The sequence below is a fragment of the Camelina sativa genome, chromosome 20, assembly GCF_000633955.1.
Source record: "Camelina sativa cultivar DH55 chromosome 20, Cs, whole genome shotgun sequence".
Classification (NCBI taxonomy): domain Eukaryota; kingdom Viridiplantae; phylum Streptophyta; class Magnoliopsida; order Brassicales; family Brassicaceae; genus Camelina; species Camelina sativa.
This window is the reverse complement of record NC_025704.1, coordinates 14,202,980-14,220,752: the sequence shown is the minus strand read 5'-3', so window position 1 is coordinate 14,220,752 and position 17,773 is coordinate 14,202,980. Positions and strand designations below refer to the sequence as shown.

The 17,773-nt window shown below is 31.8% G+C and overlaps 3 protein-coding genes and 1 pseudogene across 3 annotated transcripts; all 4 read left to right on the top strand.

Annotated features, from left to right (window-relative positions):
- Positions 1,386-3,559, top strand: LOC104770779 (probable peroxidase 61). Its single transcript, XM_010495236.1, has 4 exons — positions 1,386-1,771; positions 1,870-2,049; positions 2,161-2,320; positions 2,920-3,559. Exons 1-4 carry the CDS (start codon positions 1,526-1,528, stop codon positions 3,354-3,356), a joined length of 1,023 nt encoding a protein of 340 aa, XP_010493538.1. The 5' UTR covers positions 1,386-1,525; the 3' UTR covers positions 3,357-3,559.
- LOC104770777 (uncharacterized protein At3g49140) lies at positions 4,241-8,103 on the top strand. The gene is made up of 10 exons (XM_010495235.2): positions 4,241-4,361; positions 4,594-4,693; positions 5,497-5,716; positions 5,983-6,085; positions 6,179-6,249; positions 6,446-6,607; positions 6,724-7,164; positions 7,303-7,455; positions 7,568-7,663; positions 7,805-8,103. The coding sequence occupies exons 1-10, from the start codon at positions 4,319-4,321 to the stop codon at positions 7,907-7,909; spliced, it is 1,494 nt and encodes a 497-aa protein (XP_010493537.1). The 5' UTR covers positions 4,241-4,318; the 3' UTR covers positions 7,910-8,103.
- LOC104770776 (putative F-box/kelch-repeat protein At5g24040) lies at positions 12,588-14,091 on the top strand. Its single transcript, XM_010495234.1, has 3 exons — positions 12,588-12,931; positions 13,009-13,483; positions 13,588-14,091. The coding sequence occupies exons 1-3, from the start codon at positions 12,678-12,680 to the stop codon at positions 13,978-13,980; spliced, it is 1,122 nt and encodes a 373-aa protein (XP_010493536.1). The 5' UTR covers positions 12,588-12,677; the 3' UTR covers positions 13,981-14,091.
- LOC104770775 lies at positions 14,722-16,285 on the top strand (annotated as a pseudogene).

Below are 17,773 nucleotides of genomic sequence, written 5' to 3'. Positions count from 1 at the left end.
TAAGAAAGGACAAGTTTTCAGCAATGTGTTGGCGTATGCTGTTATTCAGTCCTTACTCTTACAGCTAGATTTTGGTATTAGGTTTGTGTTTTCTCGCATGTACACGTATATACAATCATGTAAATAGCTATATATTGAAGTTTACTTATACATCTATCCATAACAAAAGCAAGCGACATGTTTTATTATGAATATTCATCGCCGACCAATTTGGCTGACGAGACGCGATTTGCAAGTTTTGAAACAAAGGATAACCAGTAGCCTAATCGTTACAGTAATTTATGCAAGACTTAATACTTTCGAAATAACTTTTGTTTTATAAAGTTGGTAATCGTTATGACCTATGGAATATGGGGGAAAACGGCCAACTTCCCCATGAACTTAATTGCTTTATCGTATTCCTACACAAAACTTTCATGTGTGCTTAAACCTATATGAACTAATATATAATTTGAAATTACTACATAAACTATATAAATACGGCCGTTAATTAAACCGTTAGTGTAGCTGACTGGAATGCCACGTAGGTGAACTAAATGACTGCGTAGGAATATGATTTTGTAGGTTTTGGCCGTATTTATATAGTTTATGTAGTAAATTCAAATTATATATTAGTTCATGTAGTTTTAAGCACACTTAAAAGTTTTGTGTAGGAATATGATAAAGCAACTAAGTTCATGGGGGAATTGGCCGTTTTCCCTGGAATATGGTCACTATGATATGTATTGTCGATTAAAAGTTAATATAGGTCTTAGAGAAAAAAGTGATTCCATTCGGACTTAGAAACGATTTGAGGTTGAAGAACTTGTCTCCCTTTGAATTGGGATATATCTTATATAGATCATTTTGTAAGTCAAATGGGTAAAGAAATAACCAACTAGGGCATATTTAATCATATATCTACACGTAACTTTATCTCATTTTTCAAATAATTTCTAACTGTAAATGAAGACAAAAAATATTTTAATGGAAATTTCTAAATACATAAATTTGAATAGTGTGGTAACTTTGAAAACCCTCCATATTACTCAGATTAGTATTATTGAAATGATAAGAGAGGTATATGTGATTATAATATTTTACGTGTGAACTCAAAGTTTTTGGTATACCAATTAGCAAGCAACCCACATAATTAGCCGGAGAAAAAAAATAGGACTAATCATAATATTGAACGTGGAAGGACATCGTTTCATGTGAATCCGCGTTTGTCCTACACGCGCTTCCTTGTTCTGTACATCAAACCGAACAAAGTCAGAACGTAAAATAGTTTTGTATATCGACATTACCGCTTCACTCACGTGGACTTGCCACCCTAGTCAAACCTTATATATAACCCACCTGATCGATTACTAATCTATATCTCTTAATTCATTACATTCATTTTTTTTTCCTCTTGGCTATTTCTTTTCTCTTAAACACGAGCAAGAAGAATCTAGCTACTTTGATCTTTTAATCAAGAAACGAGAAAAAAGAAAATTAGGGTTTTTTGTGGTGGAAGATTTTTTCGTTTTTTATATTAAAAACGATGCATTTTGTGAAAATTTTCCCACTATTGGCCCTCGTAGTCATAAACTTAGCCGGAACGGCGACAGTAGAGGCTGCGACGGGAATGAACCCTCCGATGAAGCTGGTTTGGCATTATTACAAAGTTACTAACTCTTGTGATGATGCGGAGACTTATATTAGACACCAAGTCGAAAAGTTTTACAAGAGTGATAATAGCATTGCACCCAAGCTACTTCGTCTGCTCTACTCTGATTGTATGGTTAATGTAAGTAAACAACAACAAGAACATCATCAACATTACATTCATTTTCTTATTTTTTACAGCCTATATACGTTATTAATCTACGTAACATGTGTGTGTAGGGATGTGATGCTTCCGTTCTTTTGCAAGGACCAAACTCAGAAAGGACAGCTCCGCAAAATCGAGGGCTTGGAGGTTTTGTAATAATCGATAAAATAAAACAAGTCCTTGAATCACGTTGTCCTGGTGTTGTTTCTTGCGCTGATATACTCAACCTTGCCACTAGAGATGCTGTTCACATGGTACATATATACGCATACGCGCATCTTCTTATTAAAGGAGAAGTACTATTGATTGATTAAATATTGTTGGAATTTTTCTGATTGGTGTTTTTTTTTTGATGATGATTATAGGCTGGAGCACCGTCTTACCCTGTGTTTACCGGGAGAAGGGACGGTGGGAGACTAAATGCAGACGCCGTGGATCTTCCGTCACCGTCCATCTTAGTCGACGAGTCATTGGCATACTTCAAATCTAAAGGTCTTGACGTTTTGGATATGACTACCCTTCTAGGTATTTCATCGTCTTCTTTTTCTCTCTTTCCCTTTAAACACAAGCATCTTCTATCGTTTATTCCAGTTAGGAAAACGTACTCGCAAAGCAATACAAATTCACGTTTGTATTTACATATAGTGTTTACTTTTTCCAAATGATTAGCATAAGCATTTTAATCACAAACGTATATAGACATCAAATGAACTGTTTTGGGTTTGACATTTATCCCATTTGTAATTTGCAAAAAATAATATCTGAAAAATTATTTGACAATTTAAAAATATGACATTTGAAACAATGATTGTATTAACGTTGAAAAAACTAAGATTGTAATTCAATGCTCTAGCTATGTTTGGCAGAGAGGAAATCTTAATTACGGCCACTACTATAAAGATTACAAATATTTTGTACTAATTCTCATTGTAAACAACACTTAACTACTACACAATAAAAATTTACAAGACGGTTTCACATTCTGGAATTTAAGAATATCCTAATAGTAATCTACCTAGTAATGAAGAAATAAAGATATAATATACAACCAAAGTGGATTTAACTAGCTTTAATTTCTCGTAGATGATTTGTAACAACCTCTAATATATTGTGTAATGGAACAGGAGCACACTCAATGGGGAAGACACACTGCAGTCATATAGTGAACAGACTATATAACTTCAAGAGCACAGGGAAACCAGATCCGAGCATGAACACTACATTGGTATCCCAACTTCGATATCTTTGTCCTCCAAGAACACAAAAGGGCCAAACCGATCCACTCGTTTACCTAAACCCAGACTCAGGCTCGAGCAACAGATTCAGCAACTCCTACTACTCTCGTGTTTTGTCTCATAACGCTGTTTTGGGAGTAGACCAAGAGCTGCTCAACAACGATGACTCGAAGGAGATCACGCAAGAGTTCGCTTCAGGTTTCGAAGATTTCAGAAAGTCATTTGCTTTGGCAATGTCGAGGATGGGATCTATCAATGTATTAACCGGAACAGCTGGAGAGATTCGCCGAGACTGCAAAGTTACCAACGCTAACTACGGAGCTTAAACTATATAATTATATCTTATTTAATTTATTATTATGTGTGTGTGTTTGTTATAAAATTATAAATATAAGTTATTCTGATTGGTTGTCCAAAAAAAAAAAAAAATATTCTGATAAATTTATCATCAATAAGGATGGAAGATAAATAAGATAAATTGTTGAATCTTGCAAGAATGTAACAATGTTTTTAATCAAACTGATTTGGAAGAGACATTAACAACATGAAAGCGCATGTTTTTCTTCATTTGATATTAGCAACCTTCAAACTTCTCTTAAGCTAAGCTTTGCATTTTTTTTCTTCTCCAAGTTTACTCTTAAAATAGTACCTCCAATTTATATGAAAGAAATTTATTTCAAAAAGATAGTATTTTTTAAAGGTTTTCTATGCGGAATTTATTAGTATTATTGATGAATTGTAAATCTGAAGAAAAATAATTGAATATCATTGGTTTAGAGTTATTAAAAATTGTAAATCATAAAAAAAAGAATGCAATTATAAATTTATAATCAAATTTTAATATGTGTGAAAAGCCTAAAAGATGTAGATTAATTAGGAACATAATAGTATTTGTTTGGAAATGAATATTGTAACGTGTAAAAAGTCTGTAGATCCTTTAACAAGTAAAAGAAGATAATTGTGTAGGTGAGTTATATAGTTTTGAAAATCCATATAAAATAATATAAAACCAAATGGATTGAAAATATTAAAAATACACCCATATATCAGGTTATTTTCACATTTTGAAGAGAAAAAAACAGTTGTCTTTTTAAAAAGAAAATTGTTTTAAGGCAACAAAACAAATTTGCAAGATATACAAACCAAAAACGCTGCGTTTCAAAGATAACATTTTTTAAACACGTCATCATCACAAATAAGAGATATTTGATAGCAGTCTTCTTCGTAGGCTTCGCTTCGCCTTGGAGGCGCTCTCTCCTCAGCTTTTTCGAGTCTCTCTCTCTCGCTCATGGCCGTACCCGGAGGATTCTTCTCTTCCACGGCGCTTCTCCGTAATCACTCTCTTACTGACATTCACCATTTTTTTTTTTTAATTTCGACTTACAACATCTCTATCTAGGCCTTGTTCGCGTTTGTTATTGCTAATTGATATTCTCATGTACTTTTTTGATTTGGAGCTTTCTTCTTTGCATTCCATTTTTTTTTTTTTACTTTTCAGCATAATTCTTTGATTCTCTCCTCAAAAAATTTCATGAATTGAGTTGAAAAAATACTACTTGGCAGGGCATTGTCCTGTATCGAAAACAGAGGAGGGAGGAGGAAGCTGCTTCCATGTCGCGCCTCGCCGAGTTTTTCATCCTCACCGCCTCAACACTAATTCTGGGTACTCTCTATTGCCCTTTCTTCTCCATAACCCATTAATTCTGTTAAGTAAAGTTGAGATTTTTTTTTTTTGCTTTTTAAAGTAATTTCGTTGGATTAAGTTTTGTTGCTTTTGTGTGAGTTTGATATTACTAGAAAGATGTTAGACTCTAGCTTTTTTTTTGGAAAGCTNGTTTTTCATCCTCACCGCCTCAACACTAATTCTGGGTACTCTCTATTGCCCTTTCTTCTCCATAACCCATTAATTCTGTTAAGTAAAGTTGAGATTTTTTTTTTTTGCTTTTTAAAGTAATTTCGTTGGATTAAGTTTTGTTGCTTTTGTGTGAGTTTGATATTACTAGAAAGATGTTAGACTCTAGCTTTTTTTTTGGAAAGCTTTATTTGTGTAACTCCTGCATGATAGTTCAGTTTTGGTTATATGTTTCTAGACTCTATAGTCAATGTTTTTCATGAACCTTGAGACTTGTATTCACCATTTATTGTTCTCATACGGGAGCTCCTGAACTATATAAAAGCCGTCTACTTGGTCCAAAGTTGTTCTCTTTCTTAGTTTGTTAGTTTATTAGAAACTATAAGTTGAGATCATATTTTTTATCTGTCACTTGAGCTAGGGAATATAACTAAATGTGTTTCCGTAGTACCTTCATCTGTAGTAAAGGCTATAAAGAACCAACTATGAGTTTCATCTATCAGGGTAATCTTGTAAGATGTCAATATTTTTGTGGGAGAGACATTGCACTTTTATTTTTCATTTTTATATGAATCTTCACTTATACATACCAAATTTTTAATGCATAATACCAGGAGTGGATTTCTCAACTGTAACCGTGACTATTTTACAAGAACATATTTGCGGAAGAATAGGACTCAAGCCATAGCAGAGTATTTGGGTTCAACTTCAGATCCTAAGAAGCCAACTGGGAAGTCAAGTTATCATCCTTCAGAAGATATCAGAGCATATGTGCCAGAGAATCCTGCAGATTCTAGGCTTTCCCCTCCTGTAACTGCTAGAACCATCATTGAGGTATTATTATATGGCATCTTTCGCTCAACATTCCATTTGATTAGTTTTCACTTTTCAGGTAAAACAATCCTAGGACTGATGTCTTAACCTAAGTTACAGTTTTATGTTTGTGTGAAGAGTTCTGGTTGTTACCTTATTGTGGTTTCTTCAGTATTCATCTATCAGAACTTTAGAATGCAACCACCATTACCAGTGTGACTTTGCTTGTTTGATTTTTTAAACCTGGTTTTACGGATCTGACATTTCCCGTAGTGTGTCTTGTTTAGGTGAACAAAAAAGGAACCTTGATGCTTTCAGGATTACTTGGTATAGGAGTTCATGAGAATATTCTCTGGCCTGATATACCTTATGTAACAGATCAGCATGGAAGTAAGAAAAAAATAGTCTTGGTCTTTACTTTATATTTATTCGATTGGCTTATAACTGTCAACCATTGAATTGAATCACCCTTATTCTCTGCAGATATATACTTTCAAGTAAAAGAAAATGAGGACATAATGCAGTCTGTTGTTTCTTCTGATAACAATTATGTGGTATGTTGTGTCTTCCAAGCATATTATGCATATCCCGTTATAGTCATCTAGGTTTGTGCCGCTGTTTTATATTCCTTTTATGCATGTCAATGTGTTTTACTGTATTTAAATTTTTAAATGACTCTGCTGAACGGTGTAGTCTTTGCAGCTTGCACTATTGTTTTCTCTCTTTTAATAGTTTACTTATGCGATGCAGCAAGTAATAGTAGGTTTTGATACGATGGAAATGATCAAGGATATGGAGCTGAGCAGTCCATCTGGTATTGGTTTCGGGATTGAAGAAATCGATGATGGTGAAAGTGAAGTAGAGTATGAAACCAAGGGGGATGAGGATAAAAGAGAAGACAAAGATGATGAGGTTTGAAAATTTTATTTCAACCTTTCGTGCTCAATTATTGAAGAACTTCATATGGAAAAAAAATATGTGGGATGCGTAGCATACTTCAGTAGTCATAGTGTGATCTTTTACTTCAGGAATGGGTTGCTGTTTTAGAAGATGGAGATGAAGACGATGATTATGTTTCGGATTCTGATGAATCACTTGGAGACTGGGCAAACTTGGAAACAATGCGGTATTGTCACCCTACGTATTTTGCCAGGAGGATGGCCGAGGTTGCTTCAAATGATCCAGAAAATTGGATGGAGCAGCCGTCAGCTGGCCTTGCTATCCAGGGACTATTGAGTCGTGTTGTTGTGGAGGATTACTCGGATATCCAGAAACATATCTCTGATTGCAAGGCTACATGTACTGACAAAAACAAGGATGTAGAAAACTCAGGAGAGAAATTTGAAGGCATTAGTAGGCCAAGTGGAGATGAGTCTGAGATATTGCAGGTTGAAAATTCGAAAAATGCCATATCGTATTACAAGCTGGAGATAATAAGAATCCAGCTCATTACGGCACAGGGGCATCAGGTTTACACTAAAGCTCTTCTCCCTCTTTCCCCTTGTGTTATTTTGGTAATTATGAGATCAAAGTCAAACAAAAGTAAACACCAAAGTTAGTCCATGTTTTCATGCTTGGTTGTTTTCTTTTTTTTTGCTTTTGAACAGACTGAAGTAAAAGTGGGAGACGTCAGGAAAGCACAACCTGATGCTATTGCTCGTGCATCAGATGGTATCGTCTCTCAGTTAGAAGAAAATGGTGATAAACTAACTGACGCCCTCAGATCTCTGTGTTGGAGGCATAAAGGGCTTCAAGCAGAGGTAAGAAAACAAGAACTTTAAATTTTATACTGGAATTTGAAACAGAAGCTGTGTAGCTTGCACGACTAAATTGCTACGATCATGAGTAAATCCTTGTGATATCACAATGCAGGAAGTGAAGCTCATTGGGATAGATTCACTTGGTTTCGACCTCAGGATTTGCTCAGGAATGCAAATTGAGACATTACGGTTTGCATTCTCGATAAGGGTATGTCGAATTTTTCCTTATCTTTTTAGACTGTTTAGTGGTCAATGTTACATATGATTATCACAACAAACCTGTTTAACTGACATAACAATAGCAGTTAGATCAATGTGGCCTGAGAAGTGAGAAATCTCTCTATTGCAGGCAACATCAGTACACAACGCTGAGGGACAGTTGAGAGATTTATTATTCGCATCGACACCTTCCAAACCGCAGAAACCAAAACAAACGAGTGAAAAGGAATCTTGATGATGTACCTACAAGAAACATATTCAACTGCAAGTTTCTGTGTATTAATGGGAAGTGTCCCCTCACTAGTCAGACATGAACTAACAACTCATGTAACGGCTTATTCTTGATGCTGTATCGTTGGGTTATGTTTATGCTTTGGGGGGGTTTCTCGTAATCAAAATATATGGAAAAAAAAGTAAAAAATTAGAATACATACCTCAATCTTAATAGGTAATTTGAACTCTATACTAAATCTTTTAAGTCTTTGAAATGTACCCTTATGGGCTGAACTAAATGACTATTTTGTCCTTGGTTACAAATTAAATTAAACTAAATACAATATAATTAAATTAATTTATTTGAAAATTTTATTTTTAAAAATAATATGTAAACTAGATATTCGGAATTTTCTGTATTGTTTTTTAAAAATTATGAATTAATTTATTATATATAATATTAATCAATAACTAAAAAATTAAATTAAGATAAAATAAATAACATATACCCTTAATTAATAATTAATTAAACATTAAAAATTAAACATAAAATAATTAAACTCATCATTGTTAGAAAATTATTTTTAAAAATAACTGTTTATATTTTAGATATTGAAATTTTTTTGATAATGATGAATGTAGTTTATTATGGAAAATATTAATCAATAAAAAAAATTAAAAAAGTCTTTTTTGATAATGATCATGAAGTAGTTTATTATGGAAAATAAATTAAAATTTTTAAAATTAAAATTATGGAAAATATTTTAGATATTAAAATTTTTTTTTGATAATGCTGATGAAGTAGTTTAAAAAATAAATTAATTTTTTTTGATAATGATGAAATAGTTTATTATGGAAAAAATTAATCAATAAAGAAAATTAAAAAAGAAAATTAAAGAAAATTAATCAATAGATAATATTATTTTTCATTTAATAAAAAAGTTTTGAAAAATAATTATATATTTTAATTTATTTTGAAAATTGTTAACTTTAATAAAATAATAATAAATTGTGAGATTTTAGAAAATAAATCAACAGTTCAAAAAAATCGACTATGTAACAAATCAATTAATAAAAAAATAAATCGACTTTTTAATATAAGTCAACAAAGAAAAAAACATAAATCAGCAGGAATAAAATATAAGTCGACAGTTAAAAAAGTCAATCATATTAATAAGTCAACTTAAAATAAAATAAGTCTACTAAGACCAAACAAATCAACGGGAAAAAATATAAATCAACAAACAAAACAAATAAGTCAACATCATCAAAAGTCGACTTTGTAAAAAAACAATCAAACAAAAAAAAAAGTCGACAATTTTATAATAAATCGATGGAAAAATAAATAAGTCGACAAAAATTAAACTTAAGTCAACCATTCAAAATATCTTCCTTATTAATAAATCAATGTAGAATATAATAAGTCAACAATAAATAAACAAATCAACAGAAAACAAATATAAATCGATGAACAAAAAAATAAGTCAACAGTTAAAAAAATCGACTATGTTATAAATCCACTAGCCATAACATAAGTCAACTGTTCTAATATAAGTCAATGACACAGATAATTAAGTCAACAGAAGTAAAAAAACAAAACGATTATTCAAAAAATCGACATTATAAATAAATCAACCTTAATTAAAATAAGTCTAAAACATTGACATATATATATATATATATATATTATAAATTGTATAATCTTGAATTATTTATTTTTAAAGAAAATTAAATCTAAATAATATCAACAAAAATATTTAAATTCTTTTTCTTTAACCAAAATTTTAAGATAAAAAATTTATTCATGTAATCATTATTTAAAATACAATAAATAATTTTCGTTATAATTTTAAATTATTAAATAATTAATTCCGAATTTAACAATTTTAAAAAGTAATTTATTTTTAAAGTTGATTTATTTTTAAATATAAGTTAAGTTTTTATTGTTTTTATTTAATTGTTAAAATTATTTAGTAATAAAGGTATTTCTGTCCATTTTCATTCCAAAATGTGTAGTTTTCAAATAACTATAAGATTAAGTGTAATTTTCAAATTTCTTTTCAAATATAGTATAGTTTTCAAATTGTCATATAGCACACGTCATCACTATTAAGAGATAAATTTATTGCCTTTTAGCTTTTCTATTGTGTGAGTTTTGTATAACCAAAATGTTAGACTTTATGTTTTCCAAATATTTGTTTGCATGAGCGTACATCATTTTGGTAGTAGTATGATTTCATGAATGTTGAGATTTAGCAAGAAACTGAAAAAAGGTATTGTATTTTTTTTTTTTGAATTGAATGTAACATAATTCAAACAAAAAAAACTGTTTTACAATGACTGTTTCCAGTTTCTGAGTTTTCTAATCAAGGCCGAACAAGTGAAAAACAAGAGTTACAGCATTGTATTTTAAATTACTGAACAATGTTTAGATGATCAGTTCATTAATTTAATTTGTGTATTCAATTTAACTTAGTATAGAGAAATCCCTCAAATGCAAGTGCCTACGTTTATTTTTAACTAGAATTTGTACCCGCGCACGCGCGGGATTTTAATTTTAAATATTTCTTATCAATAGAAATTGTTAAGCTCAAATATAATCTTTCCAACTTTTGAGTATAAATTTATATAAATACTAAACTTACTTTACTCAGTGATATACAACATATATATTTTTGACAATTTGTTAGAAACACCCTTTTTGGCATATCCATTTTCAAAAATGTCCATTATTTTATACATTTTCATTTTTGCCCTTTTTTACACAATTACACCATGTTAAATTAATTTTTAGAATTTTTTTTTAGGTTTGGGTTCCCAATTTACATTTAGGGTATAGTTTTTAAGGGATAGGGTTTAGTATTTGGGGTTTAGGATTTATAATTTTGTCATTTTATATATTGAAAAGGGGTATTTTTGAAAATAGACATCATGAAATGGTATTTTTGAAAAGTGACATAGAAAAAGGGGTATTTTTAAAAATCCCCCTATATTTTTGAAGATAATATTTATTTGTTATATTTATTTGCGATTTTACGTGGGATTTTAGTTAAAATTTATATCAGTAAGAATCATTAAATATGAATATAATTTGAAGATTAAAAGATAAATATATATAAGTGCCGTACTTATTTTACTAATCTATATATAACATATATTGTCTACTGTCGCAATAATATTGTCGACAATCTTGTGACCTTTTATCTTTAAAAGAATTCATTCCATATTCATATCTCATGAAAACATAATTTTAAAAGTTCTAACGTCAATGTCGATCATTGACCTAATTATAGAGACAATTTCAACATATCGATATCCTACATTAAATGCGAATATACAAAGTTTCAGGAACAATTTTAGTGTTATGTCGCTACAATGAGGTTGTCCAAATGCATCATCTGCCATAATAGAATTTCCGACTAAGTCAAGAATGCTTAAATGATGAAATGTTTAAACCCCATAATGAATATCTATTCACTAATCCAAGTTACATATTTTTCTACAATCTCATATGTTATTTGCAGATGTTAATTTTGTGATGCAACCCCAGCTTCGTCTTCTAAAAAAAACATAGTGTACTTTAAATATGTTGTTTTTGCCAATGTTTTGGGTTAAAAGCATTTGATAATATATATATATATATATATGTTATATTTGTTATATATGTTTTGTATCATGTTATAAAATTGTAGCTCCAGTTGATAATATACGTTATGAGATATGCTACACAAATCACATGCCACTTTTTGTAACGCCTTACATATCATTTTTTCTATATTTCCTGACCATTGATTTTGTTTTTTTAGATAGATTATCTTTTCAAAATTCTTTTTCATATGTTTCCCAAAAAAAAGTGTGCCTCTTACAATGTCTTTGTTTTAGATCAAAACTTTTAATTTAAGTTAAGTTAAGTAATTAATATTTTCTATCTTATAAGTAAAATTTAATAATAAATCTTTATGGTATATGTTTCTTAGAAACTAATGTTTCACTTCAATTTTATTTACATGTTTAGATTTTTTTTTTTTTCAACCATTGGGCCACAACTGGCCAGCCTATTAGCCAAATTCCTACATTCGTAGGAACCGGGACTCGATCCCGGGTGTGATGGTGCCTTCTGCAAATGGACTTACCTCCTGCACATGTTTAGATTTTTATAAATACAATTACATAACTTGTTTTTTTACTCCACCATGCATTAAATTCTTACTTACATTCTAAAACTCATTAACCCATTCTAAATTTTGGAATATAATCATTTTTGGTTATAATTTTAATAATAACATTATTACTAAAACAAATTTATAGTATTATTTTTAATATTTTAAAATTTTCATTTATTTTACTTAATTCATTTTTAGATAATTATTAATTTTATTATTTACTAAAATATTATATTATTATTTAAACTATTTTAAATTTAATTAATTTTAGTTAATTCATTTTTTCTTTATTTTTTACTATTATTAATTATAAATAGTAAATATGAAATGAATGAATATTAAAAATAATATTTTTTATGCAGGAGAAGTGAGCAAAGTTAACTTTATATGTATAGATATAGAGACATCAAAATAATCAAATATCATGAACATGATCACTCTTTCATCAGGGAATAACCATCTGGGAGATGCATCGTAATATATAAGTGCCTCCAAGTAAGAAAGTCAACGCATTTCCTCAACCAAGAGAACAACAGAAAAAGTCAACACGTTTTAGTTTTAGGCTTTTAGCTCCAACATTATTCTCAGCAGACCACGTCTATAATCATTCATAGAAAAAAGATTAAAATGGGAAAATGGTCGGAGTTGCCACAGGAGATTCTCCACTTGATCTCCGTGAAAATCGACAATCCCTTTGACCTGATCCACTTTCGATCAGTTTGTTCCTTTTGGCGATCCTCTAGTCTCCTCAAATTCAGACACATGACATCACTTAGATGTCCTCTTCCCCTTGATTCTGGCGGTTGTGGTGATGATTGTTATATCTTGAGCAGCCGTGTTTACCTTCTTAAGTCTCCTTATCTTGACTGTCCTCGATATTGGTAAGAAAATATAGTCTTTTTGAATTTATTCTTGAATCTTGATGATAGATATAGATGAGAGAATTTGATCATGCCAGGTTGTTTAAGCTACAAGAAAAAGAGAATGGAGAAGTAGTTCTACATAGTTTGTTCTTACGAAGAAACTCCTCTGCGTATAGATGCTTGTATCCAAGTCTTTCACTTGATTTGCTTAATTGTCAAATCGTTGAGCTAGCGCAAGAACATGTGGCTTGTTACAGCGAATGGTTTGAACTATTCGAATGCGTTTCAAAATGTGAAGAACGTATAGGCTTTATGGGATTAAGCAGAGAGAACAAGGGATTTACGATTCTAGGGAAACTCTCATTCAATGGTCTCGCCATGTATAGGTCAGTCGATAAGCGTTGGACCGAGCTTGAGATAACACCCGAATCATTTTTTGAAGGGATAGTTCCGTTTAAAGGTAATTTTTACGCTATAGATCGCACTGGAAGAACAATAGTGGTAGAGCCAACTCTAGAAGTGAATACATTTCAGCGGTCCAGACCTTGTGATAAGACAAGGAAACGTTGGGTAAGGACACTAACATTTTTAATCCACACGCTCTAATGTCACCATTTAACACTTTTACATAAATTGGTTTCATGTTCATTCGGTATATATATGTCTCCAAACAGCTTGTAATGTCAGGGGACAAACTCATACTCGTAGAGATGTGTACAAAGAGCAAATATGATTTTCACATACCAAACATCCGTGAGAAAAAGATATGGTTCGAAATATCAGAGTTAAACGAGGAGGGAAACGATTGGGATCAAGTGGAAGATATGGATGGTCGCATCTTGTTCTTAGAGCACTATTGCACCTTCTCATGCTTGGCTACTGAGATTCCGGGCTTTAGAGCTAACTCTATAATCTTCATGGACTTGTGGGGAGGATCTAACTCGTATGAATATGAAAGCATTCTCGTGTTTGAATTCAATGAGCAAGGCGTAAGATCTTTAAGAGATATACCAGAGTATATTGAGCTGTTTCCATCTCCCCCTGGTTGGGTAATCTCCAACGAATGATCTTATCTTGATCAGTTTATTCTATGTAACTAAAATTTTTTGGTTGTGCTGTAAACAAAGGGTTACCTTGTAATTGCACTTCGATCTATTATTAGTAAAAATTTCCCATTGTATTTATATTATCTGGTCTTCGACCGTTGGTTGAGTTTGAGTCTAATGATGTAGTAGATAACAAAAACAAAATTAGTCAAAATGGTGAAAGTTGAAAAACAATTACGTAAGTAGTTAAGTATAATATATTTGATTTAATCTAATTATTATGATGATACTGAACTACCCACAACGTATTCGACTCCTTCGAGAATTAATACATAAACTTTCATGAGTTTTTAGAAAAGTTTGACATTACCTTATTCAAATTAACACGCTATCACAAAATGTTAAATTAGACTAACAATTAATTTAATCAAGTGAACGCAAAGTTGGAGAGTTATTCGTCTGATAAAATAAATGAGATTTTTTTTTTGGGTGAAAACGGATTAGTTTATAATTTAAAATTGTTTTGTTCTGTTTATGAGGGCAGTGGACACCTAGAGACACAGATGGAGAGATGAATCCCATGGGAACAAGAAGAATAAGTCCAACTTGTTAATAAGTTTACCCTAGATACAGCTTGGACTGCACGGCAAGCAAGAAAGTCAACAGATCCTCATCAACACAAGAAAACAATTAAGAAAATTAGAGTATAAAGATACATCTTCATCTGCTCAGATCTAACTGAATTGCTATTTCCAAGTCAATATATTAGAAGTTGAAATGGGAAACTGGTCGGAGTTGCCACCGAGATCATTCACATAATCTTTGTAAGAGTTGACAACCCGTTCGATCTGATCCATTTCCGATCGGTATGTTCATGGTGGCGTTCCTCTAGTCTTCCCACATTCCGACCGATTCCATCACTTAGATGTCCTCTTCCCCCAGATGTCGGCGGCTGCGGAGATGACTGCCATATCTTGAGGAGTCGTGTTTATCTAATCAAGTCTCTTTCTCACGTGCCTCACCGGTTTTGGTAATTACATCCCTCTATAAACAGTTTTGATCCAAAACCATAAATTGGTTGTTCTTTTTAATTGTTGAAATGATTCTTGAAAATGAGTGTGTTAAAAATTCCACATCATTCACAATTGCAACCTAATATTGTATTAATTAGTTATATGAAAGTTCAAGTTGCAAAATTTAATGAAAATAAATTGCAATGTTCCTCGCAGGTTGTTTAAGCTGCAAGAAGAAGGGAATGGAGAACTTGCTTTGCAAAGCTTGTTCAGTAGACAAACCTCCTCTGAGTGGGGATGTTCATATCCAAGTCTGTCACTTGACTTGCTCAACTCTCAAGTCATTGAGCTAGCTCAAGAACATGTCGCTCGTTACACCTATTGGTGCGACCTATTCGATGATGGTTTTCCGGCTATATATGAAGAACGTGTCGGCTTTGTGCAGTTAGATTCAGAGAACAAGGAGTTTATGATTTTGGGAAGGCTCTCATTTCAAGGCCTTGCTATGTATAGGTCGTTTGAGGAGCGTTGGACCAAGATCAAGACAACACCAGATATATATCCAGAAGCGTTAGTGTCGTTTAAGGGACATTTTTATTCGATAGAACCAACCGGAGTAATGAAAGTGGTAAAGCCATCTCTAGAAGTCAATTCGTTTCAGAGGTCGAGACCTTGCGATAAGACAAGGAGACGTTGGGTAAAGGCGAAACACAACTTTTTAAATATATTTTAATTTTCCATCTAGTTACAACTTTCTTTATTAATAAGCCAAAACTCGAAATACTATCATTTTTTTCTTTTTTTGTTTTGGATCAAATAATATCATTTTTTTTCTTTTTGGTTCACATAATCACCTTTTAAAAACTCTTCTTATTGTTTTCTATATCCAGCTTGTCAAGTCCGGTAACAAACTTCTACTAGTAGAGATCTGCACCGAGACCCGAAAAGAGTATTACACACCAAGACTCCAAAACGAAAAGGGATGGTTCGAGATCTCGGAGTTAGACGAAGAGCGAAACGATTGGATTCAAGTGGAAGATGTGGGTGGTTGCATCTTGTTCTTGGACTACTTTTGCTCCTTCTCTTGTCTGCCTACTCAGATTCCGGGTTTCAGACCCAACTCGATCATCTTCGTAAATGTTTTTGGAGGTTATGGACATAAACATTTTCAGGTGTATGAATTTGGTAAACAAGGGTTTAGATCTCTTGGAGATATCTCCGACTATGTTCAGCTTTTCCCATCTCCCCCATGGATAATTTCCAACGGATGATTGATCATTATAATAAAAACGAACACGTTTGCGTCATCGTCACATTTCAACCCCAAAAACTTTCATATCTTATAAAGCATACGTAAGACAGTTAAAGTTATACGAAATCATTTAAACAACTTGAATTATGCATGTATGGATGCATGCAAGCAATTTATGTGATACATATCGAATTATCGATCGATAACATTAGTATATTACCCATTCTTTCGGAATTTATGTAGCAGACAAATTTATTACATGTGGTAGGGGTTTTATATGGACCAGCTACTAGAAGATGCCAGCTTTTATTTACGATAAGAACTCCAAAGTTTAAATTGACAATCAAAGAAACATCTATCAAATCATATTGCTGCTCCAAAATTACTAAAATTTTATTCACTTTTTCACTAAATTTTGTCCCTTTCACAAGTTGGTAGGAAAAGAAAATAAGTTTTTCTGTCTCCCTTTAAATTCATTTTTCTAGTTTTGTCTGCTTGCATCATCCATCCATCCAAAAAATATTTTACATAAAAATGCGACATCCAAAAATAAATAAATGAAATAAAATGATACAGCTAAATAATCGAGAAAAAGGATTCAGCGTGTAAAGTGACCTTAGTGCAGTGGCAGGAGGTAAATCCATTTGTAGAAGGCACCATCACACCAGGAATCGAGTCCCGCTCTCTACGAATGTAAGGATTTGGCTAATGGACCGGCCAGTTATGGCCCAATGGTTAAAAAAAAAAAATGATTCAGCGTAAAATAGATTAAAAAATCACCGGAAACTAAAAAAATCAGTTGATGGTAGTTCGATTGAAGATGATACAAATACAAGTTGAGAAAAATCCTAGGTTTCTTGTTTAGTTGTATTACTCTGGCATAAGCAAAAACAAAAAAAAGCGATCTTGTCTGTATTATAAGATTACTTAGTCTAAGATAAACTCGAAATTATAATATGGTTCAAGTCCTCTTCATCTAACTCAATGATGTAATGATTATATTTAGTTATTTAAGCTATTAAGTTGTCCTATTATCGAGGATATTTCTTTTAGAATTATCGTAAATGTTTCTCCTCAAACACGTAAATAATTGATAATTCTAGAATATATAATCAATGTTTTCATTAAGTTTCGATAAGTTTCACAATTCACATCAACCAATTAGACCAACCTATAGATGATAAATTACTTTAATAGGAAATACTTAAATTATACAAAACGTTTGCTCGTTAAGTTCTTGGGCATTTATCAATCTGCTGTATAGTCAAACCTTAGTTTTGTCCGCTCTAAAGACAAAACTCATGTACAGCGCATATAGATAGGAACCAAAATTATTATATTTTATGATTAACTAAAATATAGAACTAGACATTTATAAAAACAATTCGGTGACAGCTAAAATTCCTAATTCAAACAATCAACCAAAAATACGTACCTAACGACAGTACGACGTCGACACAATCTATGCGGAGGGTTTTGTAAGCCAACTTGGTTTCTTCATCTTTCCAACTTCATTGTACAATTTTCAAAAAAAAAAAAAAAAAAAAAA